The 22,294-nt window shown below is 37.8% G+C and overlaps 5 protein-coding genes and 1 pseudogene across 8 annotated transcripts; 5 read left to right on the top strand and 1 right to left on the bottom strand.

The window, feature by feature from the left end:
- On the top strand, positions 2,790-8,411 carry LOC18597016 (annotated as a pseudogene).
- Positions 8,884-10,409, top strand: LOC18597018 (uncharacterized protein At5g39570). Of its 3 annotated transcripts, none has more exons than XR_001928547.1 (2): positions 8,884-9,111; positions 9,296-9,596. XR_001928547.1 is itself a non-coding variant. In XM_018123712.1 (2 exons), exons 1-2 carry the CDS (start codon positions 9,072-9,074, stop codon positions 10,107-10,109), a joined length of 762 nt encoding a protein of 253 aa, XP_017979201.1. In that variant the 5' UTR covers positions 8,929-9,071; the 3' UTR covers positions 10,110-10,409. The 3 variants fall into 3 exon arrangements, 2 of the variants coding, with proteins under 2 accessions (XP_017979201.1, XP_007025889.2); XM_018123712.1 differs by having other exon boundaries at positions 8,929-9,111; positions 9,388-10,409; XM_007025827.2 differs by having other exon boundaries at positions 8,932-10,409.
- LOC18597019 lies at positions 11,217-12,659 on the top strand. Of its 2 annotated transcripts, none has more exons than XM_007025829.2 (2): positions 11,217-12,081; positions 12,359-12,659. In XM_007025829.2, exons 1-2 carry the CDS (start codon positions 11,652-11,654, stop codon positions 12,409-12,411), a joined length of 483 nt encoding a protein of 160 aa, XP_007025891.1. In that variant the 5' UTR covers positions 11,217-11,651; the 3' UTR covers positions 12,412-12,659. The 2 variants fall into 2 exon arrangements, with proteins under 2 accessions (XP_007025891.1, XP_007025890.1); XM_007025828.2 differs by having other exon boundaries at positions 11,576-12,081; positions 12,356-12,659.
- LOC18597020 (transcription factor DYT1) lies at positions 14,367-15,563 on the bottom strand. The gene is made up of 4 exons (XM_018122866.1): positions 15,375-15,563; positions 15,070-15,243; positions 14,784-14,960; positions 14,367-14,465 (listed from the first exon to the last, which is right to left on the bottom strand). Exons 1-4 carry the CDS (start codon positions 15,561-15,563, stop codon positions 14,367-14,369), a joined length of 639 nt encoding a protein of 212 aa, XP_017978355.1.
- On the top strand, positions 16,488-17,999 carry LOC18597021 (pentatricopeptide repeat-containing protein At1g55890, mitochondrial). Its single transcript, XM_018122596.1, has one exon. The coding sequence runs from the start codon at positions 16,570-16,572 to the stop codon at positions 17,692-17,694; it is 1,125 nt and encodes a 374-aa protein (XP_017978085.1). The 5' UTR covers positions 16,488-16,569; the 3' UTR covers positions 17,695-17,999.
- On the top strand, positions 18,620-20,246 carry LOC18597022 (pentatricopeptide repeat-containing protein At3g13150). Its single transcript, XM_007025832.2, has one exon. The coding sequence runs from the start codon at positions 18,792-18,794 to the stop codon at positions 19,941-19,943; it is 1,152 nt and encodes a 383-aa protein (XP_007025894.2). The 5' UTR covers positions 18,620-18,791; the 3' UTR covers positions 19,944-20,246.

Consider the following 22,294-nt stretch of genomic DNA (forward strand, 5'->3'; position numbering starts at 1 on the left):
GGGGGGGGGGGCTAGTTTTGTTATATTCTCTAAGCTTATGAAACTGGTATGAAAAGCCCCACAGCTTGACATCATCATTACACATTTAGAAACAATTGGCTGATGAGTCAATTTCAATGTAATTGATCAAAGGACTTTCAAACCCCATGGACTCAGGTTGAGGAGTTACACAAGGAAATGTTGTTTTAGGTTTTTTGATGATGGTAAAATGGAGTAGAGGGACGGGTTGGACCTACTCTTTTTCTTATTCCTGCTTAATTTCTTTCTTGTCATAATTGCTAGAGAAAGAATTTCCCTGCTCAGTACTTTGTCCACACGCCTTGTTTCTCCCCCCTCCTTTGTCTCATCTGAAATCACCTGTTCACATTTTAAATTCTTACCTCGCGAAACATTCAAGTAGCTAGCGAAAGATTACTAGTTCTAATAGTTATATACTAGATAGGCTGCATAGCAAAAGCTGTGCACAAAGCCAAAGGTTCTGGTTCAATGAATTTGTTTTTGTATGTGCAGAAAGCCGTGCAGCTAATCCCTCGCAGAGAATTTCTTTGAGATGATTGATTAAGTAACTTACCCTATATGAAAATGAAAACAAACACAAGATGATGTAGAAGAAGAATTATATTGGATAGCTTTTTGGTATTATGTGGGCTTAAAGACAATTAAGAATGGGAAACAAGATTAGACAATTCTGTCAGATATGTTATTACCAGCTTAAGTCAAACAAAACCTGACACAACTTCTTACCCTTCCAAAGGGTCAATACAGCTTTCCTCCAAGGACAACATTCCAAATGACCCACAAAGGAAGGTTAAACTGCTCCTGTAGAACTTGGTCGAGAGAAATGATCTCGACCTTTGCGCAAGATATCGAGATCAGAACTGTTGTAATGCAACCAAATACATAATAATCAAGTAGAATTTCTTTTGCAAAAGGAGCTATGATAGATATTTAGAAATCCTGGAATCCCTGATGTGGTGGATACAAAAAGGCCTTGGATGCATCTACAAAAGTCAAATAATATTCTATTGGCTTACTCAGAGTTCAATCACAGAGAAACTATTAAAATTCAGTTCACTTTGCCTAAGCCAAATTGAAGATAAACAATTACTATCTTTCATGACAAAAGGATATCTGGACCATCCTTCTCTTCTTTCTCCCATGATTATCAAATGCATAGCCCAATTAAAGATTAAAGAATGCAGGCAACTAATATATTAATCATCCCTGGAGCAAAATTTCCTGATAGAATCACACAAAAAGAGACAAAAACGTACTACATAAACAAGAGTTGGTTTAATTGCTTCCCCTGTTTCTTAGTGTTCCTTTCCTCCCTTTTTCTCATGCCTACCCTCTAAAAACAAACGCGTTTTGTTGAACTGCTGATATAATGTAAGATTGGGTCAAACAATTATGCTTAAAATAACAGTGATTTCATTTATTTAATTTCACTTTGGGAGACTAACATTATCACTGACGTGTCTAGTTAGGCCTGTTCTTGATTTCCTTGAACAGTGCTTTTGATATGATGTAATATGAACCTAATCTTTAAACTACTACTGCTACCATTTTGTCAATGCACATTGCAGGATTTAGTCTTCATGATTTAGACTTCATTCCCTTTTAAAGATTCGTTGAGTTTCAGCTGCATTTCTTGGTCACTCCCGTGGGAAGGAAAATATTCGAAGACTCTGGTGAGAGAGTGACTGACTATATTTGACTTTGTAGCAGCAAAGTACTGATATGATCAAATGAGATTTTTCTAGGCATGTTTCTGGGCCATTTGGTGGTTGTGAAAAGCATATCTTAAAGTCATTCACATGTCAAATTGACGGTCGAAGTTTTGTGCTAATGCCATTACCAGTCCACTGACAATGGGCCTTGGAGAGTCTCCGACCCTTTTCATCATTGTAATAAACTTCAAAAAAAAAAAAAACAAACTGGGCCTGGCCTTATCTTGCAACCATGACTATATTCTTATATATAATATAATACTTAATATATGGTCCAAGATTTAATGATTATATTGATACTTGTATTATGTAGTGATAGGGGCCAACCATTTCCAACAAATATTATTGAGGATGTTGGAAGAAAAGGGAAGATGTGGCATATGCAGGAATGAGTATGCTCCCGGCGGAGACCAAGCATCTATTCTACCGTGTACAATAATTCTGTAATATTGATCAACCATTCAAGCCATTGAGAGAACCATCACCCACATATTCTTAATTTCTTTGTCTGATATTTTGTGTATTATTTCACGGCCTTTTTGAAGATGGCTGATAGATGGGAACTATTGAGTGATTGCATGTTATTTTGGGCTTAAACTGAGGCCCCAAAGTAAAGGGCCCCAGTGTAGATGGAGAGAGTAGTTTGGACTGTGCTTGTAGAATGTTTTTGCCTTGTCAAGATTTGTCTAACTCCAACTTGGGTGGAGAGAGAATTTTGACCTGTGTCTTTAACTGCTCAAGCACATCTTATCCTTTGTGGAAAAGTTCTCCCTTCTCCCAAAACCCTTTTATTATTATTCTGTGTAATCTGTTACTTAATTCTCTATTTCTTGGTCCTCGTTTGATTTACTCTGTGATCTGTACGGTTTTACTTGCCCAGGTAGGTGCAGCAGCGGCATCAATCTTAGGGGTTAGGAGTGAAAAGAGTAAAGCACAGTGAATCTTAGACAGTGCTTGTGTTTCTTTTTTTCTTGTTTTGTCTCTCCCTGGTCTTGACTTTGAGTACAGTGCCTGGGGTAAAAGTCAAGGAAAAAGACAAAAGTCAAAAGGCTGCCAGCCATGGATGACGACGCGCCTCTTGGTTCCCTCTTTTCCACTCGCCACTTGGTTCGTTAGTCTTGGCGCCCCCCGCTCAAGTCAAACCCTTTTTTTTTTTGTCTGTGTGCACGTAATTCAAAACTTAAACGTATTCATTACTTACAACAAATGCAGGAAAGGATTCGAGAGCTTGGCAGTAACAATGGATGCCCAGCAGTACAGGCGAAGCCGACGGGTCCCGAAGCTAAGCGAACTCGAGCTTCTGAGAGGGATGAGAGTTTGATTGGTACTATTTATATTAGCTATGATTTCCTGCTGTTTTTCAGTGTTCATTTTTTCCCCTAGATTACGGGATTAGTTCCTGCGGAGGTTATCAGAGGTGATGGGAAACATATTCCTGAAGCTGTCAGGAGTTGGGTTGAGTGTTACGAGAAGGAACCTAAACCTGCAATGTTGGAACTCTTACCAATACTATTTCAGGTACTAATGGCAAAATTTTCAGACAAAAGTTTTCTTTCTTTTTCCTTTCTTTTTTTTCAAATGTGGGATTGTGCTGGCAGGTGGAGCTAGGTGTAACACCAAGGAAGAGTTTCTTGATGAGGCTAATGTTGGTGATGTTGTCGTTGCTCTGGTTGACCTTGCTGGAAACCTAAGCTATGTGCTTTTTTATTTGGTACAGTTTGTTTTCTTTTCTGTAAGTTTAATCATATGGTGTGGAATTTCAGGGTGAAGTTGAAGGTTACCAAACTCCAAAAGGCAAGGTGTTCAAGAAGTTCAAGCAGAATCTTGTTTCATTCTGGGATAATTTGGTTGTTGAGTGCCAGCACGGGCCGTTGTTTAATGCTGTTTTGTTTGACATATGCATGGATTACATCATAGCACTTTCATGGTCACTGCTTAAGAGCTTTTTAACATTTTTTTTTTTTGATCGTAGCTAGATTTTGTGGAATGTTATGATGATGATTTAGTTTCTCTGATTTTTCCAACACCATGCAGCACTCCTCCAAGAGCTTACTGTCAAGCTGCGCTGCTGATGGATCTCCAACTAGTCACGTCCTTAATTTCTGTTGCAAAAACACTTGCTGAACAGCGATATACCACTCAAAGACAGTTAAATGCTAAAAAATTCGAAAAAAAAAACAAAGGGGCCTCTTCAGGAACAACTAAATGACAGGTTATTGAGAACTCAGGAAAGGATTAATCTGACAGTGCAGATGGTGGAAAAGATATTCACAGGGGAGTTTCTATATAGCTTGGTACATTAGTCAGATTGTTAAAGTCTTCTAGTATTCTGTCTTATCTAGTTTCTTCTTACTACTGTCTTTTGAAGGTTGTTTAAGCATCGGCACCGAGACATTGATCCCAACATTCGGATGACGTGCATACAGTCACTTGGCATTTGGATTTGTTCGTACCCTCCATTGTTCTTGCGCGATGAATATTTGCAGACATTTTTGTGCAATGCTTTTCCATTGAAAACAGGTTATGTGTCATCTTAGCAGACATTGGCTTCTACCTGACGACAACTTGCATCCCTTGTATGATGATATGCTTGTTGATTATAAGCCAGAAATCAGGCATGCTCTAGGAGAACTACTATATGATCACTTGATTGCTCAGAAATTTAATAGCTTCCAATCTGGCCCGAAAGGTTTGATATTTTTGGGACTCTTTCATGCCCTGTGAACCACCGATTACATCAACGAATATTGTCTGCTGACAACGATATCCATTTCAGGAAATGATAGTCAGATCCATCTTGGCAGAATGCGACAGATACTAAGAAAACATTCAACAAATTAAATTTTAAGTCTCTATGTCCTAGATGCTGTTTGGGATTACATGAAGGCCATGAAGGTATGCTATAATATTTAGAGCACACGAAGGCTGGCCAACCTGGCCTATGATATAAGATTGGCTGATATTGCATGACTGTCATCATGAGGCAGGTTTATGTTGGGCAAGAGGAAACTGGCTCATCTTTAAATGATTGAGCTTGGGATAACTTTTAACCTACCTGCCCTGCTGTCAAAGAAAATTTAACCATCATATAAGAAATCTAACATATTGAAATGGTTTTTCTCTAATATTATAAGCTGTTTTTGTTTGCTAAGATGTCAATTTATATTTCACTTGCAGGATTGGAAGTGTCATCTGTATGCTCTTGGATGAGAATCCATTAGTTGAGCTAACCGGGGAGGATGCTACAAACTTGATTAGACTTCTTTCTGCATCAGTTAGGAAAGCTGTTGGAGAGAAGACTGTTCCTATTGACAATCAAAAGCAATGTCATAATAAAGCTCAAAAAGTACATAATTTCTATTTTTGGACAATGAAAAGTATATAATTTCTTTCTCTTCCTAATCTTGCCCTTCCTCCTTTTTACCCCAAACATCAGAAAATATTTGAGAACAACAGACGGGATGTGACAATTGCCATGATGAAGAACTACCCATCTCTTCTACGTAAATTCTTGGCAGACAAGGAAAGAGTATTATCGCTGCTTGAAATCATTGTGCATATGAGCCTTGAGCTTTATTCTCTGAAGAGACAGGAGGAGGTGGGGTGATAGAAGTAAATGTTAATGAAAGTTATTAGATACAATTTTTAGCTCAAATTTATATAAAGTTCTGACATGCATTTCTTCCAGAATTTCAAAGTTGTTGTGCAGCTCATTATAGATGCATTCTTTAAACATGGTGAGAAGGATGCACTGAGATCTTGTCCGAAAGCTATCCAGTTTTGTTGCACTGAAAGTCCAGGGGAGCTGCAAGATTTTTCCCACAACAAATTGAAGGATCTTGAAGATGAACTTACTAATAAGCTTAAATCTGCAATGAAGGAAGTAATGGTACTTCTCACCACTCCCTTTTCTTTATTATTTTGGCCTTATGTTCCAAATGGAAAAAATTAATGAGTTTTAGATTTACAAGATGGTGAGGATGAGTATACTCTTCTCGTAAATTTGAAAAGGTTCTATGAGCTTCAGTTGTCTGGGCCCCTATTGAATGAGAGCTTATATGAAGATATAATCACAGTTCTTCATAGCTTCAGAAACCTTGATGATGAGGTGTGTTAAATTAACAATCCTCAAGAATTCATTATTGTGCCTTTCCAAGCCTCCTTTCAAATGCATTTGTTCTTAGCTTGGTTGTTCATGCCCATTCAGGTTACCAGTTTTCTGCTTCTGAATATTTACTTGCAAATAGCATGGTCCCTGAATGCAATTATAATTAGTGAAACTGTCACTGAGGCATCCTAACCTTCTCATCTATCAAAACGTGACACCTTGTTTGAGGAACTTGAATCCTTTCTGGACACCAATCCTAAAGTTGGGGAAGACAATAAATCTGCAACTGTACTAGCTTGTAGAGTAAGCCTTTTTTGCTCTAATACATGAACTTTAACAAGCTATGTTCATGTCTTTTGAAGAAGATTTGTTGAATATTCTCTTAGTTCCAACAAATGAAGTTTCTGTTATTACTCAGGTTTGTACTATACTACAGACTTGTGGTGATGTTTAGAAAGAGAGAATTCTCTTCAACAAAGCTTGAAATTTTAGGATTTTGTCCGAGTACCCCTGTTCTTGAAAAGTTTTGGGGACTCTGTGAGCAGTTGTTCAATATTTCAAGTGACTGATTTCTTTAATTTCCTCTGCTTAGCACAATGTTTGATATCCTTAACTTGTCTGCAATTGGATTATTGGGTAGAGACATATTGACAGTGTCATCAAGAGCTGGAACTGGAAGTTGTAGTTGACTGTTTTTCTTTGATTTAGTAATGTCTTTTAGGAAGTTTCATTGCATTCCTTGATAGATATATTTGCTAAACATGTCTGTGACAGATGAGACAGAAGATGTAGATGTGGATAAAGGGTATGTAGAGGAGACAGAGAGATGCTGCCATGATTGCTGCTGCAAAGTTGATTGCTACAGATACGGTCCCAGGTTCAGTGTATCAGATGGAATCATTATTTCGGGGAAAATTTCCTTAACACTCTTTTACTCGAAATATAGAAGTATCATTCTTTGTTGATGCCGATTGCTGTTGCAGGAGTTTCTTGCTCCCAAGGTTATTTCTCATTTTGTGATGCATGGAAGTAGCATGGTGGAGATCGTTAACAATTTAATCACAGTTCTGAAGAAAACGGATGATGATATCTCTAGCATCTTTCTAGAAGTATTGAAAAGGGTAGGACTCATGACCTTTTATTAGTATGCCAAAATTTATACAATCATGCTGCCTTATATGTGTTTATTTCCAAGGCTTCTTGTTTGGAACATTTGCATCCACCACACCTCCCCAAGTTTGAATGGTATATCATAATTATTGCCAAATCTTTCTTTAACCTATGCAGTCTAAAGTCCTTTTTATAAGTTGTGACCACACAAATGTGTTTTGTTTGTCACCATTTGTTTATTTGAAAACTGTCAAGTTCTTAGAGGTCAACCAACATCTTATTTGAATCAGGCCTACCAGCATTTTATGGAACTCTCCAAATTGACAATGAATCCTTAAGATGCAAGTCCTTTCAAGGTTGCGAAGACCTGGCTGTGCAGCTTGCTGGAACATTTGAGGGTGCTGCTCACAACAAGCACAGATCAGATTTCTTAAAGATTGTGAAGGAAGGGATTGAGTATGCCTTTGAAGATGCTTCAAAACAGTTGTCTTTTCTGGAAGCCGCTGTGTGTCATTTTGTTTCGAAACTTCCTATATCTGATGTTCTGGACATGTAAGAAATTCTCATGTCCTGATATCCTCACCTAGAAGTACTCTATTCAATTCCTGAAGCAATGTATTCCTTTAATCACTTTTAGTCGTTTCAATATTTTATTGCTTTGCATGAGTCAAAAAGATGTCCAGAAACGGATGGAGAATGTCCATACAGATGAAGATCCCGATAGGTGGCACCCCTATTATACATTTTACAATGCCTTGACAGTGAGCAAAGAATGAAGGTTTTCAAGGTACCAATGCACTCGAAATCCATTAGTTGATTCCTTTGAATGTGAAGTGGAATTTTGACTCTTTTAAATGCTTTTGTCCATGTTAAGAATAGGTGACTAGAGAATTGCTCTTCACCTCGTGCCTCTTTTCTTGTGGTTTGCTAACTTAAATTTTTTATGGAAACAAGGGACTTTACAGACCTTTGGTGGAAACAAGGGATGATCGCTACTCTAAAATCTTGTCATCCAATCTGTCCTCATGGTGAAGCAGTACCCTTGAAGACATCACAGACCAATGTAAACCTTTGAGAGGAGATTCCCTTGCTGCATAATTTACAGGGTATAAATATGCTTTTTATGACTTCTTATAATGTACTTTTTATTATCTCTGCTCAGAATAAGTAATGTGTTTTCTTGCAGGTGGTGGATTCTTTGCCTGCTATGAGCCTTTTCTTGGTGAACTAGCAAGATATTTAGTTGTTTATTTGTTGAGACGGATTGATAACATGGAGAGGAAGAGTAGCAAGTGGATAACTAGCAAGGAGATTGCTGCAGATCCTTTGTTTTATTGTCACTTTTTTTGGGGGGAAATGGAAACTGTATGCCTTTTATAGCAAGTATATTTGTCAATTACGCATGAATGTGGACATATTGGCAAATTGCGCAGATTTAAGCTTTCTTCAAAGGGTTCCTATCACCTCCTTTTAAGGGATAACACTCTGCATTATTTGCCCAAATATTTCGAGAAAGAAAACAAATTATAAAACAAAAAGGAAAATAAAGAAGTCAAGATCATACCTGTCCACATTCATTCCTTGTTAGAACATGTTAGGCCCGGGATAGGACTTGCCAGCTGCTCTCCCTAACCATCTTTGCAATACCCTCTCGAGAAACATGAAAAACCATTTAGGAAAATTTGCTAGGATTCCTTTTTTTTTTTTTGTGATGATCAGATCAATCCTTTCAGGATCTAGTGCCATTGACATAAAGAAAAAGGTCATGGGTTCAATTATGGGATTTTGACAATCTCATCAAGCAAGTAGATTAAGAGCAATGAACAACTAGTTTTATACTCGTTGCTTGAAGGTACAATGTTGGTGTGTCACGTGGTAGTCTTTTTCCAAATAAAAACAATAGTTGAGCTGTAGTTATCAAAGGGCCAATTTCACCATTCTTCTCACATGTGCAGAAACTTTATCTCTCCGATAAGATAAAGTCTTGTGTGGTCGAGATAATGATGTCTTTTCAAGATACAGAAACTAGATGGCTTGAGCAATTTGCAGAAAAAGAAAAACCCATTTTTCTCTTGCTCTGCTAGAATTTGCTCACTGCAAGTAAGAATATTGATGAATCCATAATGGCCAATTACAGCTCCAGCTATCATGATGCTATTTTCGGTGAGTATTATCAAACTCCTTATGGTGGTAACAGTGATTTTTTTCCATCACAATCCTTAGCATCTCATTCTAGCTATGCATACAACGATTGTGCTTCTTTCGAGTATGATCCGGTGCCTTGTTATGGTGCTTATGATCCTGATATTGGTCAGTCGATAGTTTCATACTCTTCATACACTTGCAGTGAGCCTAACTATGTTGAGTATGGCCTAGATCCTTATGGAGGCGATTACAGTACCGTTAAGACTCGGTTTATTGTCTCATATTCTGTCTCAGAGTTCAATGAGCCTGCGTTCGAAGAGTATGATCCGACCCCTTATGGGGGCGGCTATGATCCTGATGCAACATACGGCAAACCTCTGCCCCCTTCAGAGGGGATATGTTATCCTCTTTCGTCAGTGGATTCCAATGATCTATCCTTGAATAATTTTTCTTATGGGTCCATCGAGTCGCCTTATGGGAAAGATGGAGTTGATGAACCCGTAGCGAAACCTAGCAATGGAAGCAAAACCGCCACAGCCAAAGATCAAGAGCAGCAATCCCAGGGCAGTAGTGGAGATCATAATGTAGATTCCAAAGAGAAGCCTGTAGATTCATACCAAGGTGAAGACAGTAAGGAAAACTATCCCGATGGTTACTCTTCTGGGAGTGGTCATGGGAATGAATATGAAAAGAGGGTGCCTCAAATTCCTCCAGGGTACGGCTTGGAAGCGATGGACCTTTGTGAAAGTTTGTTTGGTTACTGGCCCTGCTGGGCCCGTGCAAAGAGAGAGAACGATTATCGGAATTGTCAGGGAGTTTGTAGTAAAGTGAGCAATGACAACTGCCTATGGGAGGGGAGTGCAGATTATCTTTTTGGTAATTCATATCCTTACGGTGAACGATGGGGCAATGCAGGTAGTTACGAGCATCCCATCTTTAATTATGAAAGGCATTATCAGGAACAACATCTATGTAGGCAGGTGGAGTATCATGAGGAATATTCATGGCTGAATTGATTCTTTCTTTTTCTTCCTTCTCTTTGCTTTTAGCCAAAATGGCCGCAATAAATAAAGCTGTAATTAATGAAGTTTGCAGCAGTGTGAGCAATTCTATCTGCAAGTAAGTGTTTCCTCCATGACTCCCACTAGATCCATTATCTAATCTGTTCTTTTTCTTTTCTTTGCTTGAAAGCTGTATGCAGCTGGTCTGAATAATTCTAAAGTACTGCTTCAAATGTTTCAAGTGATTACCTGATGTAAAAATCTGTAATGTTGTACATGATATTCTGAGAAATTGGTCCCTCATGTTTCTGGTCTTGCCTCCAAATGTTGAACCACAGACAATTTTCTAGGTATATACATCATTGTTTAACTCTTTTCCAAAACCAAAGAATAATGGTGACCAAAGAAGAAGAAAGCGCAAGATTTAAAGGGGGATTGAGGTTTGCAGCATTCTCTAATTAAGAGATGAAAACTGCTGTCAAGGCATCAGCTGGCCAATTTCAACAATTGCTTGACTGACATCATTATTATAATTGATTATATAAGATAGGCAGCAACTTAAATTTGATGGCTATTACTTGAGAATGCTTGTGGAGTTACTAACATCATATTCCACCAGTGCCTGAACAGATGCAAACTTATTCAAACTCTTCAAATATTTCTGCACTACTGTTGTTCATTTCTTCATATCAGAAGGAAATGAAAATGCATACACAAAATATGCAGCAGATAAAATTTCTACACAATTTGAATCGAAAAAGTTACTAACATAACTTTAATTAAAGAAACCAATGCCGGGAACAAGCACAAGAAAGGTGAAAAAGTGGGAGCAGGAATGGGGTCAGGTCAAAGAAAGCACCAGACATTCCAATCAATACATTTACAATGATATCAGCAGAGCAGCAGGAAAAGTCATAAAGAGAAGGAAAGTGGTTCTTGTTTATACCAAATGATAAAAAGTATATAAATCATTTTGTTTATTAATGTGGCAACCGATTAATTACCTTAATTCAAAGCCTTTTTTTTTTCTTGTTTTGTAACCTGTTTATGTGTCAAGACTCCTATTGTTTAAGGGAGTTAAGCTTCCTTTGCCATCCAGAGATTAATTTAAAACTAGTACTAGTAATTGAGATAATGGTTAACAAACTTAAATTGAGGGGAAAACAAAAGCAGAAAGAAGGCTAGGAAAGCTGTCAAACCTCGTAATCTTCACGCTGGGGCATGCAGCTGCTGCCTCTGATCATTGTTGGCCGCCCTTTGGCTGAGTGACAAACTGTTGTTTATTGTTATCAGATTCCTTTCACAAACCTTCTTCTAATTTAGATTTCCCAAGTCACCCTCCAGATATGATCATCAAGAAGACAAGAACTACAAAGTATATGAGACTGAGAAAGGGTAGTTTGGTGAATAGAAATTAAAGATTGCCAGCCAGGAAATTGGGCAGTCCTCCCTGGCCCCCACTTCCATATAAAACATCCTTAAATCAAAAGCTTTTAAACCCTTGAAAAAACTCAGCATCCCAAGTCTCTGTCTCTGTCTTTCAAGATCCTCCAAACAATGTCTCTATCTCTGAAAACTCTGACGCCCACATCTTTCTTCATTCTCTTTCTTCTCTTCCCTCTCACAGTCACCTCCTCCATACAAGATCTCCTCCAGGGCCAAGGCCTGCCTGCTGGTCTCTTCCCAGACAATGTCAAATCCTACAAACTTGACCCTGATGGTCGCCTGGAAGTTCACCTGGAAACGCCATGCATGGCCAAGTTTGATGGTAGAGTGCACTTTGACCGAGTGGTGAGAGCTAACCTCAGCTATGGTGGGCTTGTGGGACTTGAAGGGCTTTCTCAGGAAGAGCTATTTTTGTGGTTGCCTGTTAAAGGTATCATAGTGAACGATCCTTCTTCTGGGCTTATCTTGTTTGATATTGGTGTTGCTCATAAGCAACTCTCTCTTTCTCTCTTTGAAGACCCTCCTGTTTGCAAGCCTCAAGGTAATCGTCTTCTCCCTCTAATCCTTTCTGATTTGTTTGGGTTTTTCCTAGATTGACTTGGACCATGAATTTATTTATTGTGCTTATTTCCTCTGTCTTGGTTGGCAGAGAAACTCTGTGAAAACATAATCTCTTAGTCAGGAAAAAATATCTTTTGGAGTTTTGGTCTCTTTAAATTTATTTGTTTGCTCAGGATTGTGTTCTTGATTATGTTTGTAAGAATCTTGTGGAATTAAGTGTTCTTACTTCATCTAAAAATGGCTGTTAAATGCAGAAGTTCTGGTAGAGAAGGTTGGAAGGAAGAAGAAGGAATTTCAAGATCAGAGATGAAAATTCCATTGCTTCATTATCCAGAGAGATTTTGATTTCCTTCTTTTATTTCCATTTGTTTTTTGTGCTTTTCTTTTATTTTTCAAAATTCCCAAGACAATATATGGATTATAGTTTGTAGATGGTATTTGTAGGGATGTAAAGATGGACAAAATGGGAGATAAGATTTCACAATCCAGTGACCAAAATTTTTGGAGTTCATAAAACTGTTAATGATAAACATCTTGAATGATAGTCTCTTTCACTTATCTTCTTTTCTCAGTAAAGCTTCATCTTCTTAAACTTCCAAGCTAAAAGTTAGGGGGATCTCAATCACCGCATTAGATTGCTATTCTCATGCTAATTTTGCTCATTCTCAAGTGTCAGTTAGCAGCACTTCTTATCTAGCAAACAGAAAATTCTCCTCCTGCTGACCCTGGTTTTTGGCATTTGGCAGTGATCTTCAATATCACACATGAAATGTAAAGGAAAATTGCTCCCATTATTTGATATTTAAATAATCTTTCAGGGTTTAGTTTTTACTGTAAGCATAACTCTTGACCATATACATAGAGCAACATCATGATTACGTGAGCCACATAGTTTACAGAATGAATTTTCAATTGGTAGGCTTCCAAAAATGGTAGGACACTGCTAATTATTGTATCAGAAACATAAAAATTTAAAGTAATCATGTATATTGATGTATTCTACTACTTTATCATGTTCTGAGGTTGTGTAATTTCAGAATTTCTATCAAGCAACTTGCTAACTCTGAAAAATCCATCCTCCATCTTAAACAGTATGAGGACACTAAGTAGTTTATGTTCCCAAATTCCATTACTAAGCTGGCATGGGCTTTGGAGACTAGGAATAGGCTTCTTGGCTCTTTCTTGTGATGCGAAGGTAGCAAACAACTGCCACCACCACAGCCATCACAAATCCTCCAAGGATGACATCTCCGCCCGCTGCAGACTTATCAAGTGAAGAATGCTTTCCAATGGCTCTAATCACTGGACCCTCTGCTATCATTTTGACATCCGGTGGATCAGCATCTATCCCAGCTTCTGGTGGAGTGAGCCTGGAACCATCTGTTGCTTGAAACATGACAATGAAGCTGAAAAACCCGGCAGCTAAAACAATGCACAGGTGATGAATCCGAGCCATGAAACTCAAAAAGCAGGGTAAAACTTTTAATTCCTGCCAAGAAATAAGGGTTGGTCATATATATAGAGAAGGAAGCTTGGACTGTATCTTGACTGTCCTGCATATTTTAAGAGAGTTGGTAGCATGCTGGTTAGAAAACTTGGGAAACTGTTCCATTTGTTGAAATGTTAGATCTTAGCATAACCCAATATTTTATGAGGGGAGGTCGTGTTCAGGAAAGGTATATTCTGGGGATATAGAAGATTTACTCCCCAGATACTCTTCAATTTAATTTTCTTTAAAGAATGTGAGGAATCAACAAAATGACAAGAACTAGCAACTATGTTCCATACGATTGCTTTCAACACAGAATAAGCCGTTTGCTCTTGGATTGACTGAAGCATGGCCATCAATGCAGCAACTTCACCAAGCTAGAAACTTGGATTCAACAAAGCCATAAATGTTGATGTTCTTCAGTATCAGTCCATATTCTTTTGTCTCTGTCCTTGTAACCTTTCAAGTTATAACCAAATTTCTCCACTTCTCTCTCAGCGCTCAGCAGAATGATTGATCATTATTGAACAAATTGAATAATCAAATTTCCAGCGTCAAGTGAACAGCTGTCAGCAGACACGGAAATTGAAATTCTAAAATAATCAAGCAAACATTTTTGTCTTTTGTTCTTCTCAATATAATAAAGATTCCCTCTCAACCATGATAAGCAATAAAATTCTGTTAAGTCATATTATTACTGCTACAATTCAGTATGTTATTGGATAAAATAAACTGTGATCCTAGAGTTGTCTTCCCAAATTCATAAACCAGAGAGACTAATCAGTAGCACATTCAGAACAGTCTCTAATGCCCCTCATGATCTCTAACAGAAATTCCTTGGTCTGCTCTACCACGATATTATCCCCATAAGTTCCCTGAAATCATAATAAATGTAACATAAGCTTTAGCTGGATAATTTAGGTTTATAAAGGTACACAGAGGATAGAGATGTGAGTCTTGAGATAGTGCACATGACAACTACAGTACATTGGCCATATTTCTTTCTTTTTTGTTTTTTATAAAGAAATTAACAGAAATGAGATATTTCACTGAAAAAAGAGCAAAGTTCAATTATTCATAGGGAATTCATTATGTACCAATTTTGGGTTTGTTGCCATCACATGGTGGTACAGAGGAGATGTTAAGGTTTCTGCAACGACTTCTGGAGATAGTTTTGTATTTTCTGAACTTACCTGTACGCAGGATGAAAAAAGCATTGCTCCTTTACAGGTGGTAACATTAGTTTCACAAAGCTCAAAGCCAAGATAATTCATGGCTTCTATCAATTTAGTGAAGCAACCCCTTCTCTTCTCAAGGATAATTCTTATCAGAAGCTTGTTCCCGTCAATGTTGGTCACATTAACATCTTCCTAGAAACATCACAATTGATAGAGACACTGATGAGTGAAAAAGATCATGTTGTGATAAGACCAAATATAATGTGACTATGATTCACGTAAAGATAAAGGGGTGAACAACCTTGATCCCATAATTCTTCATATCTTCTGCAGCATCAATTTCATCTGCCATTGGCTTTCCTCCCTCTTCAGACGATCCTTCCATTTCGAGTAGCTGTTCAGTGAGAACCTGTGAACTCTTCTGCAGCTCTTGGATGTAAGTAATTGCATCCTCAATTATTGTTGCTTTGTTCATCTAGAACCAGAAACAAGAGGTGGAAAGAAACATTGTTAGAAGGATCTGATAAGACATTGTGGAAGTGTTCGGAACGTAAAATAGCAAATTGGAGATTGGAAATAAGAATGTCAAAGGTTTTGGGTAGTTGCATTTGTGATTATTGGGACTGATGAACGCAGAGTCAGGAGCCTGTCACTGAGTTTCTGCCTCCTCCGTCTCTCGGCATGGAGGTTCTTTGATATGAACTCTTGGTCCTCCTCATCATCTTCAAGCCTTCTCCGGCCCATTCTTCCTCTTCTGGGACCTCGGTCACTCATGCCAGAGCCTCCAAATTCCATCTATGGAGTCTTGCTACTGCTCTCCTGAGTCCTGATATCTAAAACGCAGATTGGGATACAGAGCACTAGCAACACTACAACTTGGACACAGGGAGAACTGTTATATATATACACATACATGATTCTCACAAGTCACAAGGACATCGTTTGAGAGACCGAATCTTGGCAGTTATGCTTGCTTCCTGGACTATCAATCAATAAAACCTCTAAAAATTTGACCACTATTTTCATGATCCCCTGCCCTTCCATTTGGACAAAGAGACCATTACTTTCTCTCTAAAAAATTAACTTATTAAAAGATATAACGTCCACATTTATAAATCTAAAACCCCTTCCTCACCGACACGAGATTTGATAATCTTAATACTCATCTAAAAATTAGATGAAGGATCACTAAAAACTCAAAGAGAGATCAGTGATTAAGTATGTGTTGATATTCCCCTGCTTCAATCTTTGGCAGTTACCAGTTAGTGTTGTTGACTGGAAAGTACAAAAGGTGTGAGGCTTGCTGGAGGGGGGGCAGAGATGCAAATTCCCTTCCAGTTTGAAGTACAATTTTACAAGCTATTTCTGGTCTAAGGACTAAGGTTGGCACTGCCATGCCAAAGTTGTGTACTTGTGTTCAGGTGGCTTTAATGTGCCATGCGTGAGTTGGCAAAGATAGTGTTTATTGCATTTTAATAAATTATCTTATCAATTATTAAATAATATATAAATATGGTATTTACTTTTGTGATTGATTTCTTTTTTGGGGAACTAAAAATTATAGATAATAATAATCATAATAATACATAAAGAGTTTGATGGTATTTATTTATATTAATTTTGAAGTTTTTTATATTATATTTGTATTTATTAGTAATTTCTTCTTTTTTATTGTTTAATAATAATAAATAAAATATTTAAATATTCAACCAATAAGGGACCTGTAAGGGTCTAACCCGTTAAACCCCACAATCCAAAGCCCTGCAGGCTTGTAGTTACAGCCCTCTCTAAACCCCTAAAAATGTCATCTCTGACTCGCCTCCTCCGCTGCACCTTCTCCACAGCCTCAACCGCACAGCCTGACTCGGTCCGGAAACTCGCCGTTGACCTCTACAAAGAACGCAACCTCAAGCGTGTCGTCGAAAAGTTCAAAAAGTCTTGTGAGAACGGCCGCTTCCGCAGCCAAACCGGCATCTACGAAGGGACGGTTCGCCGCCTTGCTTCAGCTGGACGCTTCCGATGGATCGAGGAAATCCTCGAGGAGCAAAAGAAATACAAAGACATTTCCAAAGAAGGCTTTGCTGCTAGGTTGATCCATTTGTATGGGAAATCCGGTATGTTTGAGCAAGCTTATAAGATGTTTGATGAAATGCCGAATAGAGGGTTGTTGTCTTTCAATGCCCTTATAGGAGCTTGCGTGAATGCGAAAAAGTTTGATAAGGTTAATGGGTTTTTCAAGGAGTTGCCTGAGAAGTTGTCAATTGAGCCAGATTTGGTTTCTTATAATACGGTTATTAAGGCCTTTTGTGAGATGGGCTCTTTGGATTCTGCTAGTTTGATACTTGATGAGATGGAGAAGAAGGGTGTTAAGCCAGACTTGATTACTTTTAACACGCTTTTAAATGGGTTGTTTAAGAATGGAAAGTTTGTTGATGGGGAGAAGATATGGGGTAAAATGTTGGAGAACAATGTGGAGCCTGATATTAGGAGTTATAATGCTAAGTTGCTCGGATTGGTTATAGAGAAGAGAATGGAAGAGGCGGTTAAGTTTGTTGAAGAAATGAGGAGTAAAGGAGTTAAACCTGATGTGTTTACTTTCAATCATATGATTAGAGGGTATGTTAATGAGGTGAAACTGGAAGAAGCTAAAGGGTGGTATGGTCAAATGGGGAAAAGTGATTGTGCACCGGATAAGCTGACTTTTACAATGCTAGTTCCTTTCCTTTGTGAGAAGGGTGATTTGGGGTTTGCCATGGAGGTGTGCAAGGAGATCTTTTTAAGGAAGAGATTGGTTGGTGATGCATTGTTGCAGCTTGTGGTGGACGAATTGGTCAAAGCCTCCAAGATTGAAGATGCAAAGGAGCTTGTGAAGCTTGGGAAGGCAAATAATTTCTGTCGTTATAAGCTGAATATGCCTACGGAGTAGTGCCATGGTTTTACCAATGGTATTATGTTTTAGTTTTAGATCCTTTAGGTACTGAATGAGTATCCAAAGCAAGGAGTTTTTCACAACTTGCAAGGTTGGATAACTGCTCATGTTTTAGTGGGAACTATTTAGATTAGTGCTGGAGAGTGGGATGCTTTGTTTTTGTTGTTAATTTATGCTTTTTCATTTATCATGTGCATGTTACCCCTGGCCTTCTGTGTCTAGCCTCAAAGTTACATGATGAATTGAATTTTGAAACTGAAACTTTAATAATCAACTTTGTTATGCTCTTTGTATTTTATCAAGTTCGCTCGGCTTTTCATCTGTGCACATCAACCCTTCCATAGGTTGTGTAAAAGAGTTTTCAAAAGCTGAATCTTTTGAGTTACTTGTGTGATACTTGATGGTTCTTCTCCAGGGCATGTGCAGTACTGATGAGTTGATGAATGCCGACAGTCCATGTATGGGTGTGATAGTGTTGATGATCAGGCAAGACTAAAATGGGAATATGATCTACTTTTGTAGTTCTGTTATACTCTACTGTACCCTCCACAAATAGGATTGTTTTTCGTTTTGCTGTTCAGTTTCCTTTTGAAGTTTGGTTGCTCAGCGGTATGCACTATACCTTCTAATCCGAAGGACCTTCACCTACTCTTGACTCGATTTAAACACTCGCAGCAACTGAAAGATTGAATTATGCATCAAATTCGCAGATAGAATACTGTCATTGGCAGCTGAAATCTATTCATTTCCATAATAATTATGTAATCTGTATGATGTGCTTCATATACCAATCTATTAAGGGTATTTTTTAATTATACATTGTTAATGAATCAAATATAAATCTTAAAAAGATAGAAGACGTATTCATATTAAGTTAAATTTAAATATTAAGCTTAAAATTTTAAAAGTTGCATGTATAATAACACCTTTGGACACTCGAGCATTTAGTTTATTGATTAGTACATAATTTCATGCTTATATAGTAAGTTCAAATCTCTCTTCCCCAATTATTAAAAAATAAAAATAAAATAACACCCTTGGACGGCTCAGCTCAGAAGCGGAATATTTTAACCCTGGAAACTCAGGAAAAGGAAATGAGCAAAGCAATGGAAGCCTCATCCGTCCGCCGTCTCGTTGGCCTCTTCACAACTTCAGCCAACCGCACCACCAGCACCGCCCTAACCTCCACTAAACCTTCCTCCAAAGCCACGATGAAAGCACGCAAGCTCCAGGGACTTGTCAACAAATTCAAGCAATCCTCCGAGTCCGATGAATTCCGCTACAAGAGCCAACGCAGCTACGACCGCACCGTTCGCCGCCTCGCGTCCGCAAAACAGTTCTCACTTATCGACGACATCCTCCAGCACCAAAAGAAGTACCAAGATATCGCCCAGGAAGGCTTCGTCATCCGCTTAATGGCTCTCTATGGCAAAGCAGGCATGTTCGAACATGCCCAGAAACTGTTCGATGAGATGCCTGAACTAAAATGTGACCGTACGGTAAAGTCATTCAATGCCCTTTTATCAGCGTGTATTTATTCGGAGAAGTTCGGTAACGTCGAACAGTTGTTGAAACTGCCTGAAAAGCTCGGAATCGAGCCTGATTTGGTATCTTATAACACAGTTATCAAGGCCTTCTGTGAGATGGGTTCTTTGGATTCAGCATTGTCGGTGGTTGATACATTGGAGAAAAAGGGATTAGAGCCTGATGTAATTACGTTTAACACGCTGCTTGATGGGTTGTTTTCGAAGGGTCGGATTGCTGATGGTGAGAAAATATGGGGATTAATGGAAGAGAAGAATGTTGTTCCTAATGTTAGGACTTATAATTCAAAGTTAAGAGGACTGGTTTATGAGAAGGAGATTGTGAAAGCTGTTGAGCTGTGGGAGGAAATGGAGAATAAAGGAATCAAACCTGATGTTTACAGTTACAATGCTATGATTAAAGGGTATTGCAATGCTGGGAATATAGAGCAAGTGAAGAAGTGGTACACTGAACTGAAGAAAAGCGGTATTTCGCCCGACCGAGTTACCTACGTTACGCTTGTTTCATTCCTTTGTAAGAAGTCTGAGTTTGAAATGGCAGTTGAGCTTTGCAAGGAGTCTTTGGATCGACGGGTCACTGCTGGGGCTGCAATGTTCCAGGCCGTGATAGGTGGATTGGTTAAAGAGTCCAGGGTTGATGAAGCTATACAACTCGTGGAATTAGGCAAGTCAAGATTACATTATAAACTGAAACTGCATTGAGTTACGAGTACGACTGCAGGCGAGTTACATGCTTGTTCTAGTTTGTCTTGTATCATCGATTTCCATTTCATCAAGACATTTTTACTTATTTGAGCTCATTTGCGTTTGGTGATGTCTCTGTACTTACGAATCCATGGATCTGGGTGAGACCCATGTGCTCGAATTTTAAACCTAAAGTTGGGTTGGTGCAATATGGAAACCAAGGCCATTGGGCCTTCTATCTGTCTTAACCCAAAGTGTAGGTATGGGCTTTCCACTCTGCACTAGTCAAACCACAATTTTAGCCCACTGTTATTATTTTCACGATGGCTTTGTCCACTCTGCGCTGTATTTATGTTACTGTATTTTGTGCATGAAACTCATGTTTTGAGATACCTTCAACAATCATTTTTCCCAAAAGCCATGGATGAAAGATATGGGCTGTATAAGGTTGACTAGATAGGCAAAAGGCAATGCCAAGAATTTCCCTCCCGAGATTCGATTTTGCCTCTTTTAAATAATATGCATGAATTCATGATCATGGTCATATATAAGGCTAACATGTTTTGGTACGTAATTTATATGCATATATTCAAAATCACAGGAGTAACATGTGTGTTCAATTTCAACCATTATGCCCATGCCTTGCTGTCAATTCTAACATCGACTCTTAATGGTCTTAAACCCTAAAGGTTGTTGGTAAAAAATGGTAGTAAACAATATACACCTAACTAGACGAAAGGGGAAAGAAAATGCATGCATGTTCAGCGGCAGCACACATCAGTCCTTGTTCGGATTGGATCTTTCCCCTAATTTGTGTCCAATTGTTTGAGTTTTTGAAAGAGAAATTCAACATTTTAGCCAACAAATTTGAAAAACGATCACAGCGACGACTATCACAACGTTTCCGCACATGTGAGGAAACTCCTAGCTAGTGAAGTATGGAATGTCTTGCGATCTTTGACTGTGTGGCTGATTTTCTGCTCCTGAATTGATGGTTTTTGTGCCAACTTGAATGCCTGCTAAAGTTTCTGTGGTTTTTCCAAGCGAGGGAAGGGCCCGGTTTTCTTTTGTTCTTTCTGCCATGACTTGATGTGTTTTGTATAAGCAAGATTGCGTATGTGATCAGTCATGGGCAGTGCATAGGTGTTCGATGTTTGGATAGCACGTTTTGTGGGTGATCATGAGAGAGATTTGGGGAATACACCTGCTTGTTGTGCCCAGGTACAGCCCACAAATCCCTAATTCTTTTCTGATGTCTTTTGAGGGGATATTTCCATCCTGTTTTGCAATGAAATTTCAATCTTTAAAAGAAAAAAGTGTGTGGCGCACGTAACATTGTACAAGTTCATGATGTCTTGTCACAGACCGAGTTTGCTTGATGCTGTCTTCTTGACCTAAGGGGCATTTGGTTTAAGGAAAGTGAAAGATATTTTTTATAATTTAAATAACTGCAATGATTTTACAATGTTTGATTTGTAATAATAAAAAAAAAAATGTGATTGCAAAGAGAAAATCATTACAATTAGTTAAGAAAATGTTACTTTCCCTCAACTTAAATTTTTTTCTTAAATTATCCCTGACTTCATTTTTCTTGTTCCTCTTCTTTTTCCTTTTTCTACCTTTCTTCAAGTTTATATTTGCCGGAAAAGATGGGTGCGAGGAGAAAGGTGAGAAAAAAAGAAAAGAAAAGAGACAAAGAAGAAGAAGAAGAAGAAGAAAAAAAAGGAAAGTGGAGTTCTTATTCTTCTGTTACCTTTCTTTAAATCAATGTTTGTTGGAAAATGAGTGCAAGGAGAAAGGTGAAAAATAAAAAGAAAAAAGAGAAAAAGAAAAAAGGGAAAGTGGAAATTTTTTTAAAATTACAATGATAGATTTCATATAAAAAAGCACCAAATTTCTCTGGTTACAAAAGAAGGATGAACAGCCCTGATTGTGAATGGCTCAACCATATCTTTACAAAAAATTTCCAATACTAATACTCAAGCCCAACATACAAAGAGCCAAAAACAAGAGTAAATATTTATAAATTAATTAAATTCTATGTTTATAAATTAATTTTATTTGTTGAGTGAAATAAAAGTAATTAAATGTTTATCAATTAATTAAATTAACTAATTAATTAATATATTTATAAAATAATTTAATTTAACTAATTTAATTCTTTAAAACTTAACTAATTTGTCAAAAATAAATATTTAATAATTTTATAGATTTTAATATTATTTTTTATGCTATTATTTATTATTTTAAAGAATAAATTGAAAAATCAAAAAATTATATTAAAAAAATGTAAATTTATTCAATTTTAAATTTTTATATATAATCATAATTTTATAAATTTATATTACATTCTCAATAAAGTAATTTTA

The sequence above is a fragment of the Theobroma cacao genome, chromosome 6 (genome assembly GCF_000208745.1).
Source record: "Theobroma cacao cultivar B97-61/B2 chromosome 6, Criollo_cocoa_genome_V2, whole genome shotgun sequence".
Taxonomy (NCBI): Eukaryota; Viridiplantae; Streptophyta; class Magnoliopsida; order Malvales; family Malvaceae; genus Theobroma; species Theobroma cacao.